Source organism: Periplaneta americana, chromosome 7, assembly GCF_040183065.1.
Source record: "Periplaneta americana isolate PAMFEO1 chromosome 7, P.americana_PAMFEO1_priV1, whole genome shotgun sequence".
NCBI classification, from domain to species: domain Eukaryota; kingdom Metazoa; phylum Arthropoda; class Insecta; order Blattodea; family Blattidae; genus Periplaneta; species Periplaneta americana.
In genome coordinates, this window is record NC_091123.1 from 154354949 (window position 1) to 154370209 (window position 15261).

A 15261-nucleotide genomic window follows, 5' to 3' on the forward strand; every position below is an offset into this window, starting at 1 on the left:
ATTCATCATTCCCTTGATAGGTATTAATGCTCCAGGCCCTTCATGTGTAAAACAACCCCAAAACATTACTTTAGGGGGGTATTTGGGTGCTTGTTGGAGATGAGCTGCTGTTACTTTTTCGGATCCTTTCCGTACGTAAGAAACACAGTGGCCGTGGACCTCGAAATGAGACTCATCGGAAAAAAGTACATTCTTCCAGTCATTCACTGTCCAGTGTTTATGGAATTTTGCCCACATTAAGCGTTTTTTGCACATAACAGGGGTTAGCAGTTGCTTCTTAATAGGCTTACAAGCCCTTCGTCCAGCTTCCAAAAGCCTACGCCGCACTGTTGTGACGTGAATATTCGCCCCAGTGGTAACCATTAACTCGCGGGTTAAGTGGACAGCAGTTAGTCTAGGATTTAATTTACTTTTCCTAACAATTAAACGATCATCTGCAGGTGAAGTCTTCCTTTTCCGGCCACAGTTTCCTTTTTTCTGGGGTATGATGGATCCAGTCTCCCTGTATCGTTTTATGATCGAATTAACAGTAGCCAAACCGATGTGACATTCTGCAGCAATTTGCCTCTGTGTCATAGAAGAATGCTCTGCTAATGTTATAATTTTACACCGTTTTCGTGGAGTTGTATCCATTTGTGAAGACTACAGAATGTACACAGGATTGCAGTATTAAGTCTTCAACACAACTGAAATGCTTAACTTATAAGTATAAAACGACAGGCAAAATGTCACATGTTATAAAAAAAATAATGACAGAGCTTCAACAATGGAATTACACGTACTACAGATGTCAATTAAAGCGGTATGAGCAGCTGTGAGGCCAACAATGACAGAAAATGTAAAAATATGTCGTGTTCGGATTAATTTGCACGCTACTGTAACCTCGTAGTTGATACAATGTCGTTAAATAACCAAGTAAAAAAATTACTGGTACCGGAACATAATAGTAGTGAAATATACTCTATAATTCTGATATTTAATGCACCTTGATTACGAAACAGTTTGAAATTTCGAGTTTATTGTAATTTATAGTGATAAGTACAGATAACTTATATTTCTGTTTCTTATTTCTCAGAATGTATTACATTACCAGTACTGTAGCTGTGGGAATAAGAGATTAATGATGAAAACAATATTCTTTTATGAAAGTTCACAAAGTAATGTTATGGTGATTATGATGTGAGAGTGATGACTTTTAAATGAGAAAATAGTATTTACGATAATTTAGTTTAATTTGCTGTATTTCAAAATGGATTTATTGTATAATACGTTGACACTTTCAGTTCTATTCATAAGTGATTCTGAAACTACCGGTACTGTATATAATTAATTTGCATATTTTTTAGAAGAAACATACAGACGTTTGACAGCTATTGGTAAATTATATACCATAAAACGGTGTATAGGGACAAATTTTTACTACTTTTTATTTCTTTGTGTCGTAGAGTAAATATAATAATAATAGTGCTTATTTGTTTACTCGTTATGAATAAAAACATGAATATTCTTATTATTATATTTACTCTTTGTCACAAATAAATAAGAAATAGTAAAAATTCGTCCCTATTCGCCCCATTTTAAGGTAATTGACAATAAATACATGTAATAACTTGAATAAACATTGTTGGATTAAATTATTTGCACATAAAAATTCAAGTCTACATGAAAGTTTGATTTATGAAAATAAAACAGCACTGTTGGGTTTAAATAAAACCCGTCTAGAACTATATATATATATATATATATATATATATATATATATATATATATATATCTTGAGTGACACTGAAAACACCTTGTAAGAATAAACTAAATTACTTCACAGAAGTTTCCTTCGAAGAAAAATATATATTATAATAACTAAGAAATATATATTAAAGATCTGAAAAGAGTCAGTTTGGGTTTTTTAGTTTCTAACTCTCAAATTAGATCGTCATACCAGATCTTCAAAAAATGTTAAATTAGGTTGAATTTTCGAGATTTTTAATATAGAAATATGATAAGTGCGAACCTAAGAACCCGGTGCTTGAAACAAAACTAAAAATACATACCTGAATACCTAGGGAAAGTTTATTCAAATAATAAATAAATGTGACCTAGTGATAGTTCAGTCAGCTGACCATATATCTCAACAAAGGACAGAATTTCGATCTGCATAAATTACAATATCCTAGTCTTACTATGAACAAAGCAGCTTTATCGTATTATTATTATTATTATTATTATTATTATTATTATTATTATTATATCATCATTCATTTATAGTGTTCTGCTCAAGGGCAGGTGTTTCACTGCAAACCCAGCATTCCCCAATCTTTCCTATTTTCTTAATCTCCGCATATGGGCCATATATCTTAATGTCATCTATCATCTGATATCTTCTTCTGCCCCAAACTCTTCTTCCGTTCACCATTCCTTCTAGTGCAGCTTTCAGAAGGCAGTTTCTTCTCAACCAGTGACCCAGCCGATTCCTTTTCCTCTTCCTTTCTTCACCCACTCTTCGCAACACAGCTTTGTTCTGAATCTGAATAATATGTGTAATTTAAAAGCTTCAACAGGTAAAGAAGTATTCAAATATATACAATCTATAAAAAAAATCAGAATTTATGAATTAGTAGCCAACTATTGTAAGTTAGTAAATATCTTAGCAAAGCACCACTTTACAAGTAACATTGGAGAATTAAAATAATTATATAATTGTTCGTAAGGGAGTTCTTTACTGCAGAATTATTTCACGTATGAGTTTTCATTTTAAAGTAATTGTGAAATTGAAAATTAAATTACTTTATTTATAGTGAAAAACGTGTACTATTGAGTATAACATTTTATGGTGTTCTATTTTTACAGCTCAAGATTCATTTCGATCCTCCATTACCCACATTACGTCATGGTCTCATACAGCGAAATCCCATGGGAATCGTCATCAAATGTATTGCATTCTTCAAGCGGGAGTTCTGGATTGAGAAAGGTAGGAATAATATCTCAATGCTTAGTAATACAAATAATATTATTTTGCAAAAATTATCTACTACATCAATTTCCTAAGGATAGTTGTGAGTGTGAGATTATTTATCTTAAGTAATTTATTTCTGCCGTAAGTTGCGAATTATATACAGTTTTGGAAAGAGAGAACCAGCAGTCTTATTCTTTGAAAAAAAAAAAAAATAGAGCATACCTATAGTCATATTTTGTTGTTATGAATTAAAAGTTTTCGTGAGGGTGACAGAATGCCAAGAATTTACATAATATTTCAGAAAATATGTAAGACATTATAAATGTAATGGAATTTATTGAGACACATTTATTGGCTTATGTTTTAAACTATATGAGGAGGTCCATTCCAAATCGTATTAAGTCCACAAGTCCACTGATGTAATGTTTTCAGGGGAGAAGAAAAACTGTTTATATGCCAAATAAGTAATTATTAATTACTGGAAGAACTTCATTTATTGGAAACAATTATATTTGAAATTACTTTTACATCAGACTGTCCTGAAATTCATAAAATATCATGGACATAATATGGTTTGACGTGAACATAAAAAAGAAAACAAAATTACTCCCTCAATATTTGTAAAAATTCAACCAAAGTAATTGTGTAAGTAATAAGTAACTCTCCTTGATTTACCCCTGTGTAATATTGAACCACAAAGGTATAATGTTCATTAACACTAACGATCTTGATCAGCTTTCTTTTTTGTTGAGAAAATCCTGCGTATATCAGGGAATTGGACAACAGTAGAACTGACCTTCGCTGTGCTAGCATGGTGGTTCGAACAGTGTTAAATCAGGATCCTTATCAATGATTCTGTAGATTTAAACAAAAATATCCTATTGCACATTACATGATTATTGTAGAAAACAGTTTTTTTAATGAAAATAAGTCTATTAAACACCTATTAATTGTTAATAAATATAGTAAAAATATTATACCAATATTCACTTTGTTGCTGTCATGCTGATTTCTTCCTCACTCTTATTCTGCTTCCTCTGTTATTCTCACCTATACACACTTCTCCCTCCATTTTCGCGGATATCATATGCACAACTGGACTGCAGCGGCACTGAACTGATACAAAGTTCGACAATAAGTCAATATGTACTGTAAATTGGTGCTAGTTTTTCTCAGTGCAGGAAAGTTGACACGCAACCTTACAATGAAAAGTATTAATTGGTTTTGGACAGAATATGGTTTGACGCAGAACAAAAACGTGGACATAATATGGTTTGCCACAAACATCCAGTTTCATGCCTTCTTTTCAAGGGGATTTAATACAGTTAGACCCAAACAGACTTCACAGCATGATAGAGTATGTTCAGAACTATATGAAATCATATAAAATTTAATTTAATCCATGGGTGGATTTAATACGGTTTGGAACGGACCTCCTCATATAAACTTCATTAACTTCAAAAATGACTGAAGAACGAAATATTCACTGAAAACAAAATAAATTTAAATAATTAACATTCATGTATTTTGATAATATGTATATTTACATTCAAACATTAAGATCATAAAACAGTTTTTGAACACGTTAAAATGAAGTTAAAATTATTACGTATTAAAAACATTGTTATATTATGCAATTATTTACGTAGCTACCTCATCTTCAGTAGCCTGAACAACTCCGTAAATGCAAAGAAACCTAAATGTATTAAATCTATTGAAATTATAAATGTAAGTAAAATATTCATAATGAAGAATGAAAATCATCATCATCATATCCGTCACGTATTAGACCCTACAGGATCTGTTACGGTCTCATGCCAGCGCTTGCGTGGTCTTCCCAATTTCCTCTTTCCTCGTGGTACATAAGTAAGAATCTGTTTATGCCATCTAGTGCGATCCATCCTTTCGACATGTTTTTTCCACTGAAGTCGATATTGTTGAACAAAATTAACTATAGGATCCATTTTGAGTTCCTGCAATATGTCCACATTTTTACGGTGTTCCAGCAAAGAGCATCCCGCTGTTCGTCTCATGAACCTCATTTCAGCTGTCGTCAGCCTTTGCTCATCAGCTTTTCTGATTGTCCATGCCTCGCTACCGAAGTGAGGACCGATCGAGCTAGTGTCTTATATACCTTTAGCCTTGTATGTTTCTGAACATGGGATGATTTGAAGACGGTGTTAATTACGCCAGTGATTTTTATAAATTTATATATTTTGTTCGACATATCTTCATCAGTGATGTAAGAGAGGTTATAACCTAAATAGTTAAATGAATTAACACGTTCAATTAAAGTATTTTTTATCATGATCTTACTTGGAATTGGGTTCTCTCCCGAAAATGCCATGACTTTCGTTTTCTCTTTTGAGATTTCCATATTGAAATCTGAGGCGATTATTTGCAAATTATAAATGGCTCTCTGTAAAGCATCCTCTGTTTGAGCGATAATAACCTGATCGTCAGCAAACATTAGTGTATCGAGAACTGTGTTCGATTAATTTGAATTCCAGCATGATGACTTTGCCTCCAAATGTATAAAATATGGTTCATATATATAATAAACAACAGAGGGGAAAGACCGCACCCTTGTCTAACACCTTGGTTGATGGAAGTCCAGCTAGTAGTTCCGCGTTCAGTTCTTATGGCAATTTCATTTTGTTGATATAAATTATAAATGGAGAGAATGATTTGGTTTGGCACATTATCATAGCGTAAAATCTCTAAAAGTTTATTTCTATCTACTCTATCAAAAGCTTTTATGAAATCAATAAAAGCTAAGTGGGTTTGAATATTAAATTCTCTGTGCTTTTCAATTAAAATCTTCATGGTGAAATAGCTGTCACAACATGATCTTCCTTTTCGGAATCCATTCTGTTCTTTAGTGATTTTGTCTTCGTAAAGATGTGATAGTTTATTTTTGATTATGGCTGTATAGATCTTATATCCAGAATCGAGAAGACTTATACCCCTGTAATTTTCACATAATTTTTTGTAAGAATGAAAATAAATACAGTATTATATTAATATTAACATAAAAATCCAAATGAATATACATATTATCATACTGTAAAAATTGCATTTGACCTATATGATATATGATCGTAAAAACTCATGTCGTTGTTTTTGTCTTTGTACAGGTTACAATGGATTTGTCACTTGCGCTGATGGAATCGAAATAGTTGGTAATGTGGGTGAGGATTTCAAGCCAAACATATCTCTGTATGGACTTATCTGTTTCGTATATGGGAAGCAAGCCATCAGACTTCAAGAAATGGAACAGTCTGTTCGCAGAGATGCTATTTGTCGCTCTCTCGCAAATTTCTATGACAGTCAAGAAGCATTGAGGGTATGATATTTGATTAAATATAATAAATTAAGATGTTAAATGAGGCACTCAGAATACAAGTGGTGCAAGTTCACAGAAACTACTAATGAGATATTCATTGTTTTAGAAAAAATCAAATACAAAAATTAGTAGCACGATTTTTAATCTTATGTACATTTATTTATAAACAAAATACCCTTTTACCTATACCGTAGGAATATAAATACCTGAAACAAAATTTATGGCTGAAATTAAATAATGACGAATAAACCATGGACCTGCTTCACTTGTCCACTGAAAGTGTTGAAATATTTCACATGCTAATATTGTCAGTGTAGGTTAAAATAATTACTTGTTTAGGACTTTCACTTTTTATACAATTTTAACAATTTTCTATCAGTATTAATTGCAGTAAAACCCCGATAAGACGCTGTTCAAGGGACCGGGTGTAAACCGCGTATTAAATGGGACCGCGTATTAGACGGGTATACTAATTTTGACTTATATACAGTATCTATTAGCATTTTTCTTTATTGAAATACATGATTCATGAAAGGTAATACAGTATTACTCCATTATGTAATTAATGTACTGTACGTCAAAGACATTTCCCAATATGTACTGTACTTAATTCTTTCGAAAAAAAAAAGTTATTTATAGTTTTTTGCCGTGTGTGTTTGCCGTGTTTACCACACTTCAGTTTCCTGCGATTACATCCTCCCGACATTGCAGCTGTAGTGATTCAGTCGCGATTTTTATTATCGTTCTTAATGTCGATGATGGGATTCCTAATGAATCAGAGAGTTGTTTCTGAGTAAGAGTACTGTTCTCCTCATACTTTCGTAAGATTTCCAATTTTTTTCGACACAGAAAGCGCTTTTTGTTTAACACTCATTATAATCACATTCACAGAGGCTTCAGTACACTAAAGGACAACAAACTGCCCAGCAAAAATTTCCAGAATTTTATTACGGCCGAGTGAGGAATGTTGTTTGAGAGAGAGGGTTAGCAAGAGGGTGAAGTATTGTAACTGTATGTAGGCTTTAACTACGCAGGTAAGGAGTCGAATAAGAGAGCATAACAAACTAAAGTACGAGTATGAAGTATGAAGGTTTAAATGTGCAGGTAAAGGTCGAATGCCAATACTTTTCAGGTTAATGGCACCATTGAGTTCAATGACCAAGATGTTTCATTGCTGAAAATTACATCGAAAATATTCCACAAAATCAGCGTATTATGTGGGACTTGAGCGCAACAAACGGGGTATTTTGTAAAGGCATTATATATGAAATGTGCAGGGACCAGACAAAAAAAAAGCGTATTACATGGGATAGCATAATAAGCGGGCGCGTCTTATCGAGGTTTCACTGTATTATAAATAATTATTATAATGTCCTAAAAAAAAAGTTTATAATATATTATGTTTTCATGTGAGTTACTTTTGTATCATGTTTTATTACTAATCACATGAGTGTGATTTTTGGGTTGGGGCATAAGTCATGGCAACTATTTTTTTTGTGAGAATTCGGGTGTGGATGGAAAATGTGAAAATACAGATGAAAGGACAAGGAATGGACGAAATGTACGGACATTTAACAACACACCAACATTTTGCTTTTCGTGTTTAATACAGTCGTTGCCATAACATTACAGGGTGCCTGTGCCAGAATCATTACAGCACACATACTTGTTCTAAAGGCCCTCAATGTTACATCCATCCTGCACAGCGCTATACTGACAACTGATTTAACATTATTCTCTGTTCTATTACAGACAAGCACAGAGCCATGCTGTGTTGTGAACACACACTATGACTGCATGGATTCCATGCGACATATGACATTTTATGATACCAACCCATAACTTTGAAAAAAAAAGTGTTGCCATTACTTATGCCCCAACCCTCGTATACGACAAACTGTTAAGGACAGGTTGCTTTACACACATACCAAATTATCTTCTGTTTCAATTCTTTGAAATGCTATGCTGTTCTAGAAATTATGTTTCTTCTTCTTCTACCCTTCAAGTATTAGGCCATATGGCCTGTTACGATCTCAAAGTTGAATTTTCAATCCAGTGCTTCTTTGGATGACCAAGAGATCTCTTCCTGTTTGGACAATAGTGGAGCACGACTTTTGGGATTCTATCTCTATGCATGCAATGCAGATGATTTATCCAGTTGTTCCGATAATGTTTTGATTGATTAATTACAGGTTCTAGTTGTAGTTCTTCCAGTACATCTTCATTGTGTTCGCGATCCCATTTCGTATATCCCGCTGTATATCTCATAAGTTTCATTTCATTAGCCGTTATTCTGCTTTCGTCTTTCTTCCTCAATGTCCATGCCTCACTGCCGTAACAAAGTACAGGTCTCGCCAAGGTCTTGTATAAGTGAATTGTAGTATGCCTTTGTATTAGGGAAGGTTTCATAATGTTGTTAATTTATTATTCCCATTGTTTTGGTGTATTTAGAAATTTTCTGTGAAATGTCTACTTCATCGAAAAAAGATAATGTATATCCGAGATATGTGAAATAATTTACTTTTCCTAATATTTTTAAATCTAAATATATTTTGTTAGGCATAGGATATTTTCCGCAGAAGACCGTAATTTTAGTTTTTTCTTTATTGATTTTCATGTCTTATTTAATTCCAATTTTGTTAAAATTAAAAATTGAACGTTGTAATTCATCTTCTGAGGATGCCACCAGAGCTAAATCGTCTGCAAAAAGTAATGAATCTAGCTGTAAATGTCTATTGAGTTGTATATATCCATGAGGTAATTGTTTCCTTTCTCTAATTATTTGATTCATATATATATATGTTGTTGTTGTTTTCTAATGCCAGGCGTTTGACAATAAAGTCATTTGACCTCTTGCACTCCAATAGTTTTCAAAGATATTATCATGGCCAGCCACTGAAGCACAGATTTTGAAGTGTTCCGAATCCATTTCTTGGTTTGAGTTGCACAATGGGCAGTTAGGGGACTGATATATTCCAATTCTATGCAGGTGTTTGGCCAAACAATCATGGCCTGTTGCCAATCTAAATGCAGCTACAGACTATCTTCGTGGTAAATCGGGAATTAACTGTGGATTTTGATGCAGAGAGTTCCATTTTTTCCCTTGGGATTGTGTTATCAAATTTTGTTTGTTGAAGTCTAAGTATGTAAATTTAATAAATCTTTTCACAGAGTAATACGTAGATTTAGTAACAGGTCTGTAAGTAGCAGTGCTGCCCTTCTTTGCTAAAGCATCCGCATTCTCGTTTCCCAGGATTCCACAATGGGATGATATCCATTGGAATACAATTCTTTTATTGAGTGATATTAATTGAGAGAGCATTTTAGTTATTTCTGCTGTTTGAGATGAAGGTGTGTGTTTAGAGACTATTGATAGAATAGCTGCTTTGGAGTCTAACAATATAACTGCATTCCTAAATTTATTGATGTGGCATAGAAGATTCCTGAGACTTTCCCTTATTGCAATTATTTCACCATCAAAACTTGTTGTTCCATATCCAAGAGATCTATAAAGTGAGAAGAGATAGCACGTAACACCTGCACTGGCACCTTGTTCTCTGGAGATCAAGGATCCGTCGGTGTATAAATGAAGCCAGTTTTGTGGAGGGTACCTAATATTAATTGTCTCTAAAGACATTTGTTTCAGTATTTCAGTGTTTATTTCTGATTTCAGTATTTCTTCTGTTAAATTTAGATTATATTCTATATTTAATAGAGTTAAAGGGTTTGGTTTAATTTGTAGGTTTTCTTTTAAATCGGGATATTGATTTTCTGTTTTAATTCTTGAACAATGGATATGAAACTTTTTTGAGTTTTCAATCTACAGAGAAGACTGTATGAATGCCAATTGTTTCCTGGTAATCTGATAAGTTTTTTCATATTGAATCAGTGCTTTTTCTTCTATTGTCATATATATATATATATATATATATATATATAATAAACAGCAATGGTGGAAGGCCGCAACCTTGTCTTCCTCTTGTATGAATTTCTGTCCATTGCGATATTTATTGTCACACCTTACTGCAATTAGATTTGTTTTATAGATATTATAATTATATGTTTGCTATAAGTTGTTGTGGAACATGATCTGCAGATGATTATGTTTAAGAATGCTAGTTTAAAAAAAAAAAAAATTTACATTTCCAGTCATTTACAGACAGTTTGGTACTGAAGTCATACTACTTACATTAAAAAAATAATGATTACACAGACTTTTTAATCACATTTTCTTCCAGCCGGTGCATTATACTGAGAAAATATGGTTAGAAGAACCTTACATTGGAGGATGCTACACGAGCTACTTTCCACCAGGTATACTTACCAAATATGGGCCAGCAATAAGACAGCCTATTGGCTCCAAGATCTTTCTTGCTGGCACAGAGACTGCAGTAGAGTGGACTGGTTATATGAATGGGGCTGTGGAAGCTGGAGAGCGGGCTGCTCGTGAGGTATCTTCATTATTTCTCTTTAGTTTTGCTTTACATTTTCTCATCTCTAGTTAAATTACGTGTTGAGTAGTCCGATAAGCCGTAGTCTAAATACAGAGTGTCCCAAATTTATGTATACACATTTTGAAACACTATTTCTCAGCAATGAGATGAGACAGAAATACGATTTTTGCGGTTTTGCATTCCTTAAGCCCGTACATGTTCAAAATGGCCCCTTTCCAAAAAACTGCATCTTTGTTGTTTAGTAGTACAGTCATGGAAAATAATAATTTTAAACTTCTTGGTATTACTGTGGACAGCACACTTACTTGGGCAGACCATGTTGATTCTGTTTGTAAAAAACTGTCAAGAGTAATATTTCTTCTGCGAAATTTGAAGATGTATGTCCCGAAGAATTACATTAGAGTTGTCTATTTTTCTTATTTTCATAGTATACTTTCTTATGGACTACTTTTATGGGGTAATAGTTCTCATACTAATAAGGTATTTATGTTACAAAAAAAAGCTATTAGAATTATAACTAATTCATCAATGAAGGCACACTGCAGACCGTTATTTGTAAATGGAAAAATTATGACTGTAACATCACTGTATATTTATCAAGCCCTAAAATTCGTCAAAGAAAATTCACATATGTTGACACATAGGAATGATGTCTATATATACAACACCAGAAACCGTGACCTTTTTGACATACCTAAGTGTAGGCTGACTAAAACAATGAATAATTATTTTATTATGTCTTTAAAAATAGCAAATAAATTTCCGAGATATCTTTTTAATCTGGAAAGGAAGTCTTTTAACAGACTTGTCTTTGGTTGGTTAATCAACAAACCATTTTATGAAATTAATGAGTTTTTTAATGTCAACATTGTTGAGAGTTTTTGAATTAATTTTATTGTTTTGTTGTTTACCTTTTATTACTGACTTTGTCAATTGCACTATGTTGTGTGCTCTGACTGTATAACACTGAATATACTGAATATACAGTACACTCTCAACAACGACGTACAACAGAGCGACATACCAACTGAATTGTTGCTAATGGAATATCATTACAGGCATGTTCAATCTGAACTCTCAGTCCTTCACTGTTTGTGGTTTTGTGGCGTACACTGTGTCCTCTAGAACTCCCCATAGGTCTGGAGGGGTTAAATCTGGAGATCGAGGCAGGAACTCCGCAGCACTTCCTCTTCGTCCTATCCATCTCTGGGTCATCCTTATTTAGTGTGTGAACAAGTCTCGGGATGTAAGGCTTTCATTTTTGAGCTCGCAAAATTCGATGAACACTGAATTTGTTGATACCAATCTCACGAGAACATTGCCTCATTGACTTCTTTGGAGATTGTGCGAAAGCCTGCATGACTGCATCAACACTCTCATTATCAGTGGAACTTCTCTTTCTTCCGCACTGCCCTTTCAACACATCTTGCACCATTCTGTCGACTTCAAACTTGTCTCGGATTCTTGTGATGGTTAACCTTGTTGGTGGTTGTGTTCCAAATTCAACCCTCCAACGTCGTTGAACCTCAACAACATTTTCTACTTTCCACTAATATTTCAGTATCCACATATGTTCACCGAACGATAATTGCACCGTCATATTTGTTTATAAACAGATGAACATGTTTCCATGCTTTTCACTGTCTCAAAAATCGTATTTCTATCTCATTTCTTTGCTGACATGAATAATATGAGAAACACTCCTGAAATCTATAAATTAGATATATATTTTTATTTTAATATTTATGCAGTACGAGAACTGGTAAAATAAAATATTTGAAGTTCCTGTGAAGTAATATTGCTTTTTATGCAGTTACTGAAAATTTAAAAAACAGGTATTAACATGAAAATTATAGGCTACCTGTTGTTTTATTGAAAAAATGAAGCAAAATATTTTTTGCTATCAAGTGTCCCCTTAACACACTTTCCGTACCCAACTGCTTTTGTAGCCGGAGTGAGAAACTTTAAGTCGCTCAGAATCAAAACTTAAAAAAAAGTATTTTGAGTGTTTTAATTACAACATATTTCAATTTTATGTATTTAAATAACAAATACGAAATACTTTCAAAAAACCTTTCAGATTACAAAATACAAATCGATGGCTCAGAATGAGACTGTTACAACTAAAAAAATTCACTTTTTGAGTTAATACCATCATTTGAACACTTGAATTGAGAACTATGCTATGTGAAATTGTTACAACTCTAAAAATTTCCTAGTGGGACATAAATGCACATATAACAGCTTTAAAGTTATGCTATTTAGTCTTTTTCTCAATTGGAAAGTGTTATATTTTGCGTTGTAACAGTTATTATTAAATAATAACTATAATAACTAAATAATAACCATGATTATATATACCAATTTTCATTGTTGTGCCATGATTCTCTAATTTACCATCTACAATGGAAAACTTTAAATGGCTCTACTGAAAAATCTCTATTTTTGAGTTGTACCAGTCTCGTTCTGAGCTATCGAAATGTATTGCAAATAGGTACGATATTTTAAATGCATATATTTCAAATAATGCCCAGCTATGCTAGTTACACATTTAATGCAGTTGACAACTTCGAAAAAAAGGTGTTAAGGAGGAAGGTAAGGAAAATGGAGAATCCGATATAATCATGAATTATACACCTTATACAACGATATAGCTTTGTCAACTTTCATATGGATCAGGAGACTGCAATGGCAGGACATATAGTCAGGAAGGAAAAGGGAAGGATACCAAGGAGAACTTTAGAGGGGCAATATGGAGGAAAAACCTATTGGAAGACCACGGAATAAATGGAAGGATATGATTCAAGAAGATACTACCAGTTTGCTGCGATTGCGGAACTGGAAGGTGGCAGCAAGGGATAGAGAAGAATGGAGAGGAAGAATTGGGGAGGCCATGGCCCGAAAATGTGCCGAAGAACCATAGATAGATGTATAATATTTACATGTAAATTACATCTTAAATTTTTGCTACTGTGTGTAAGAATCGAAATATTCTTTGTAGCCAATCCATTATTGTGACATAACATGCATCATGCAAGTTTTAGTAACATTTTATTCCTGTCACACGTTCTTTGCTTTTTTTTTTTTAGGTACTGCACGCACAAGGTAAAATATCAAGCAGTGAAGTTTGGGTGAAGGAACCAGAATTCTCTGAGGTACCAGTGAAACCCTTGCAATTGCCCTGGCTGGAGACAAGTCAACCTAGTATCCAAACTCTCCTCAAAATTGCTGTAGTTTTCATTGCAATAATTACAGGATTTATACTCAGATCATTATGATGATTTCAGTTTAGCTGAAGCATCTACATAGCAGGTCATTCATTTAAAAATAAATGCAGCCCTGTGCAGAATCCCAATATGTAAACATAATACACAGTCAAAGAAACAGCAGTCTGTTTCATTCAGTTATACTGAGTGTTCAGTTCAAAGTGTGTCATGGCTCGCTGTATGCCGTCATGTGGCTAACCGATGAGCCTAGAGAATTCAATCTTCCTACACTTCCGCAGAGGTGTATAACCTATGAGGCAGAGAAGTTGCCTAGCAAGTACGGCGTTCATTCAGAAGAGTACGTACCGATACGTACGGTAATGCCGGTAGTGGCAGGAATGTGAACTGTTTGGAAATACGTACTGTCGGGATATGGGGAGAGGGTTAAGACGATTACTTACGTATTTGTTGACATTAATTTCGACGGTCAACATGGACACGGAGCATTTGATTTGTGTTGTGGAATGTTACTGTACGCAACTGATGATAACAAATACCCTGCGTACGACTTGCCAGCGCAAAACACATTTCGAAAGAGGTTATGGTACAGACCGCCATCTGTTGCTACGACGTTCAAGTTATACCATACACGTTCTCAAGTTCAGATTGAAGAACGCCTTAAATTATAGGCAACTTCTCTAATATATAAGCTGAAACTCACTTCAAATCGGTGACCCAACAACAGTGACGTCATGACACACTTGAAATGAACACCCAGTATTTCTTTGATTACATCTGCACCATAAAGAACACAATCACATATATATGTACCAAAATTTTGAACTAGTATAATGCGCACATTTTAAGTAATGCACAAATCGTAATGAATGTAATTTAATTGATTGTTGACATAATTGTATTTTTATGAGAGAAAATTGTTTGTAGAATTGAGTTTTTTGTATTGCATTAGTTGCTATGAAATATGTATGTTTATGATTTTTTATTCAGACTACTGTGTTGACATAATAAAGATGAATTTGCAAACATACACATTATTATTTATTTCCTTTTTTTTTTCAATTGTTTTGGGAAAAGAAGTCACTCATGGTATAACATAATTTTCTCTGGAAACGATGACAGTTTATTTCAAGTTGCAACAGAACTAGAAGAAAATTATTTACTCGAAATCTTATGTATGTGAAATGTGCCAGGCAGCTGAGGGACGTCATTTTGAACATCTTTTTTAAAATCTAAGTATAAGGTAAGTTCCCATTAAGCTACTTTTACCATAGATGCAGTGCA

General features: G+C 33.6%; 1 protein-coding gene across 2 annotated transcripts in view; it reads left to right on the forward strand.

The window, feature by feature from the left end:
• The window catches only part of LOC138703626 (protein O-mannosyl-transferase TMTC4-like), a 137704-nt gene extending 122697 nt beyond the window's left edge, over positions 1-15007 (forward strand). For both annotated transcript variants that reach the window (XM_069831671.1, XM_069831670.1), the window contains exons 19-22: positions 2848-2968; positions 6091-6299; positions 10538-10750; positions 13843-15007. In XM_069831671.1, coding sequence (XP_069687772.1) covers positions 2848-2968; positions 6091-6299; positions 10538-10750; positions 13843-14031 — 732 coding nt within the window. In that variant the 3' untranslated portion in view covers positions 14032-15007. The remainder of the gene's footprint in view (positions 1-2847; positions 2969-6090; positions 6300-10537; positions 10751-13842) is intronic.
• Positions 15008-15261: the final 254 nt, after the last annotated feature.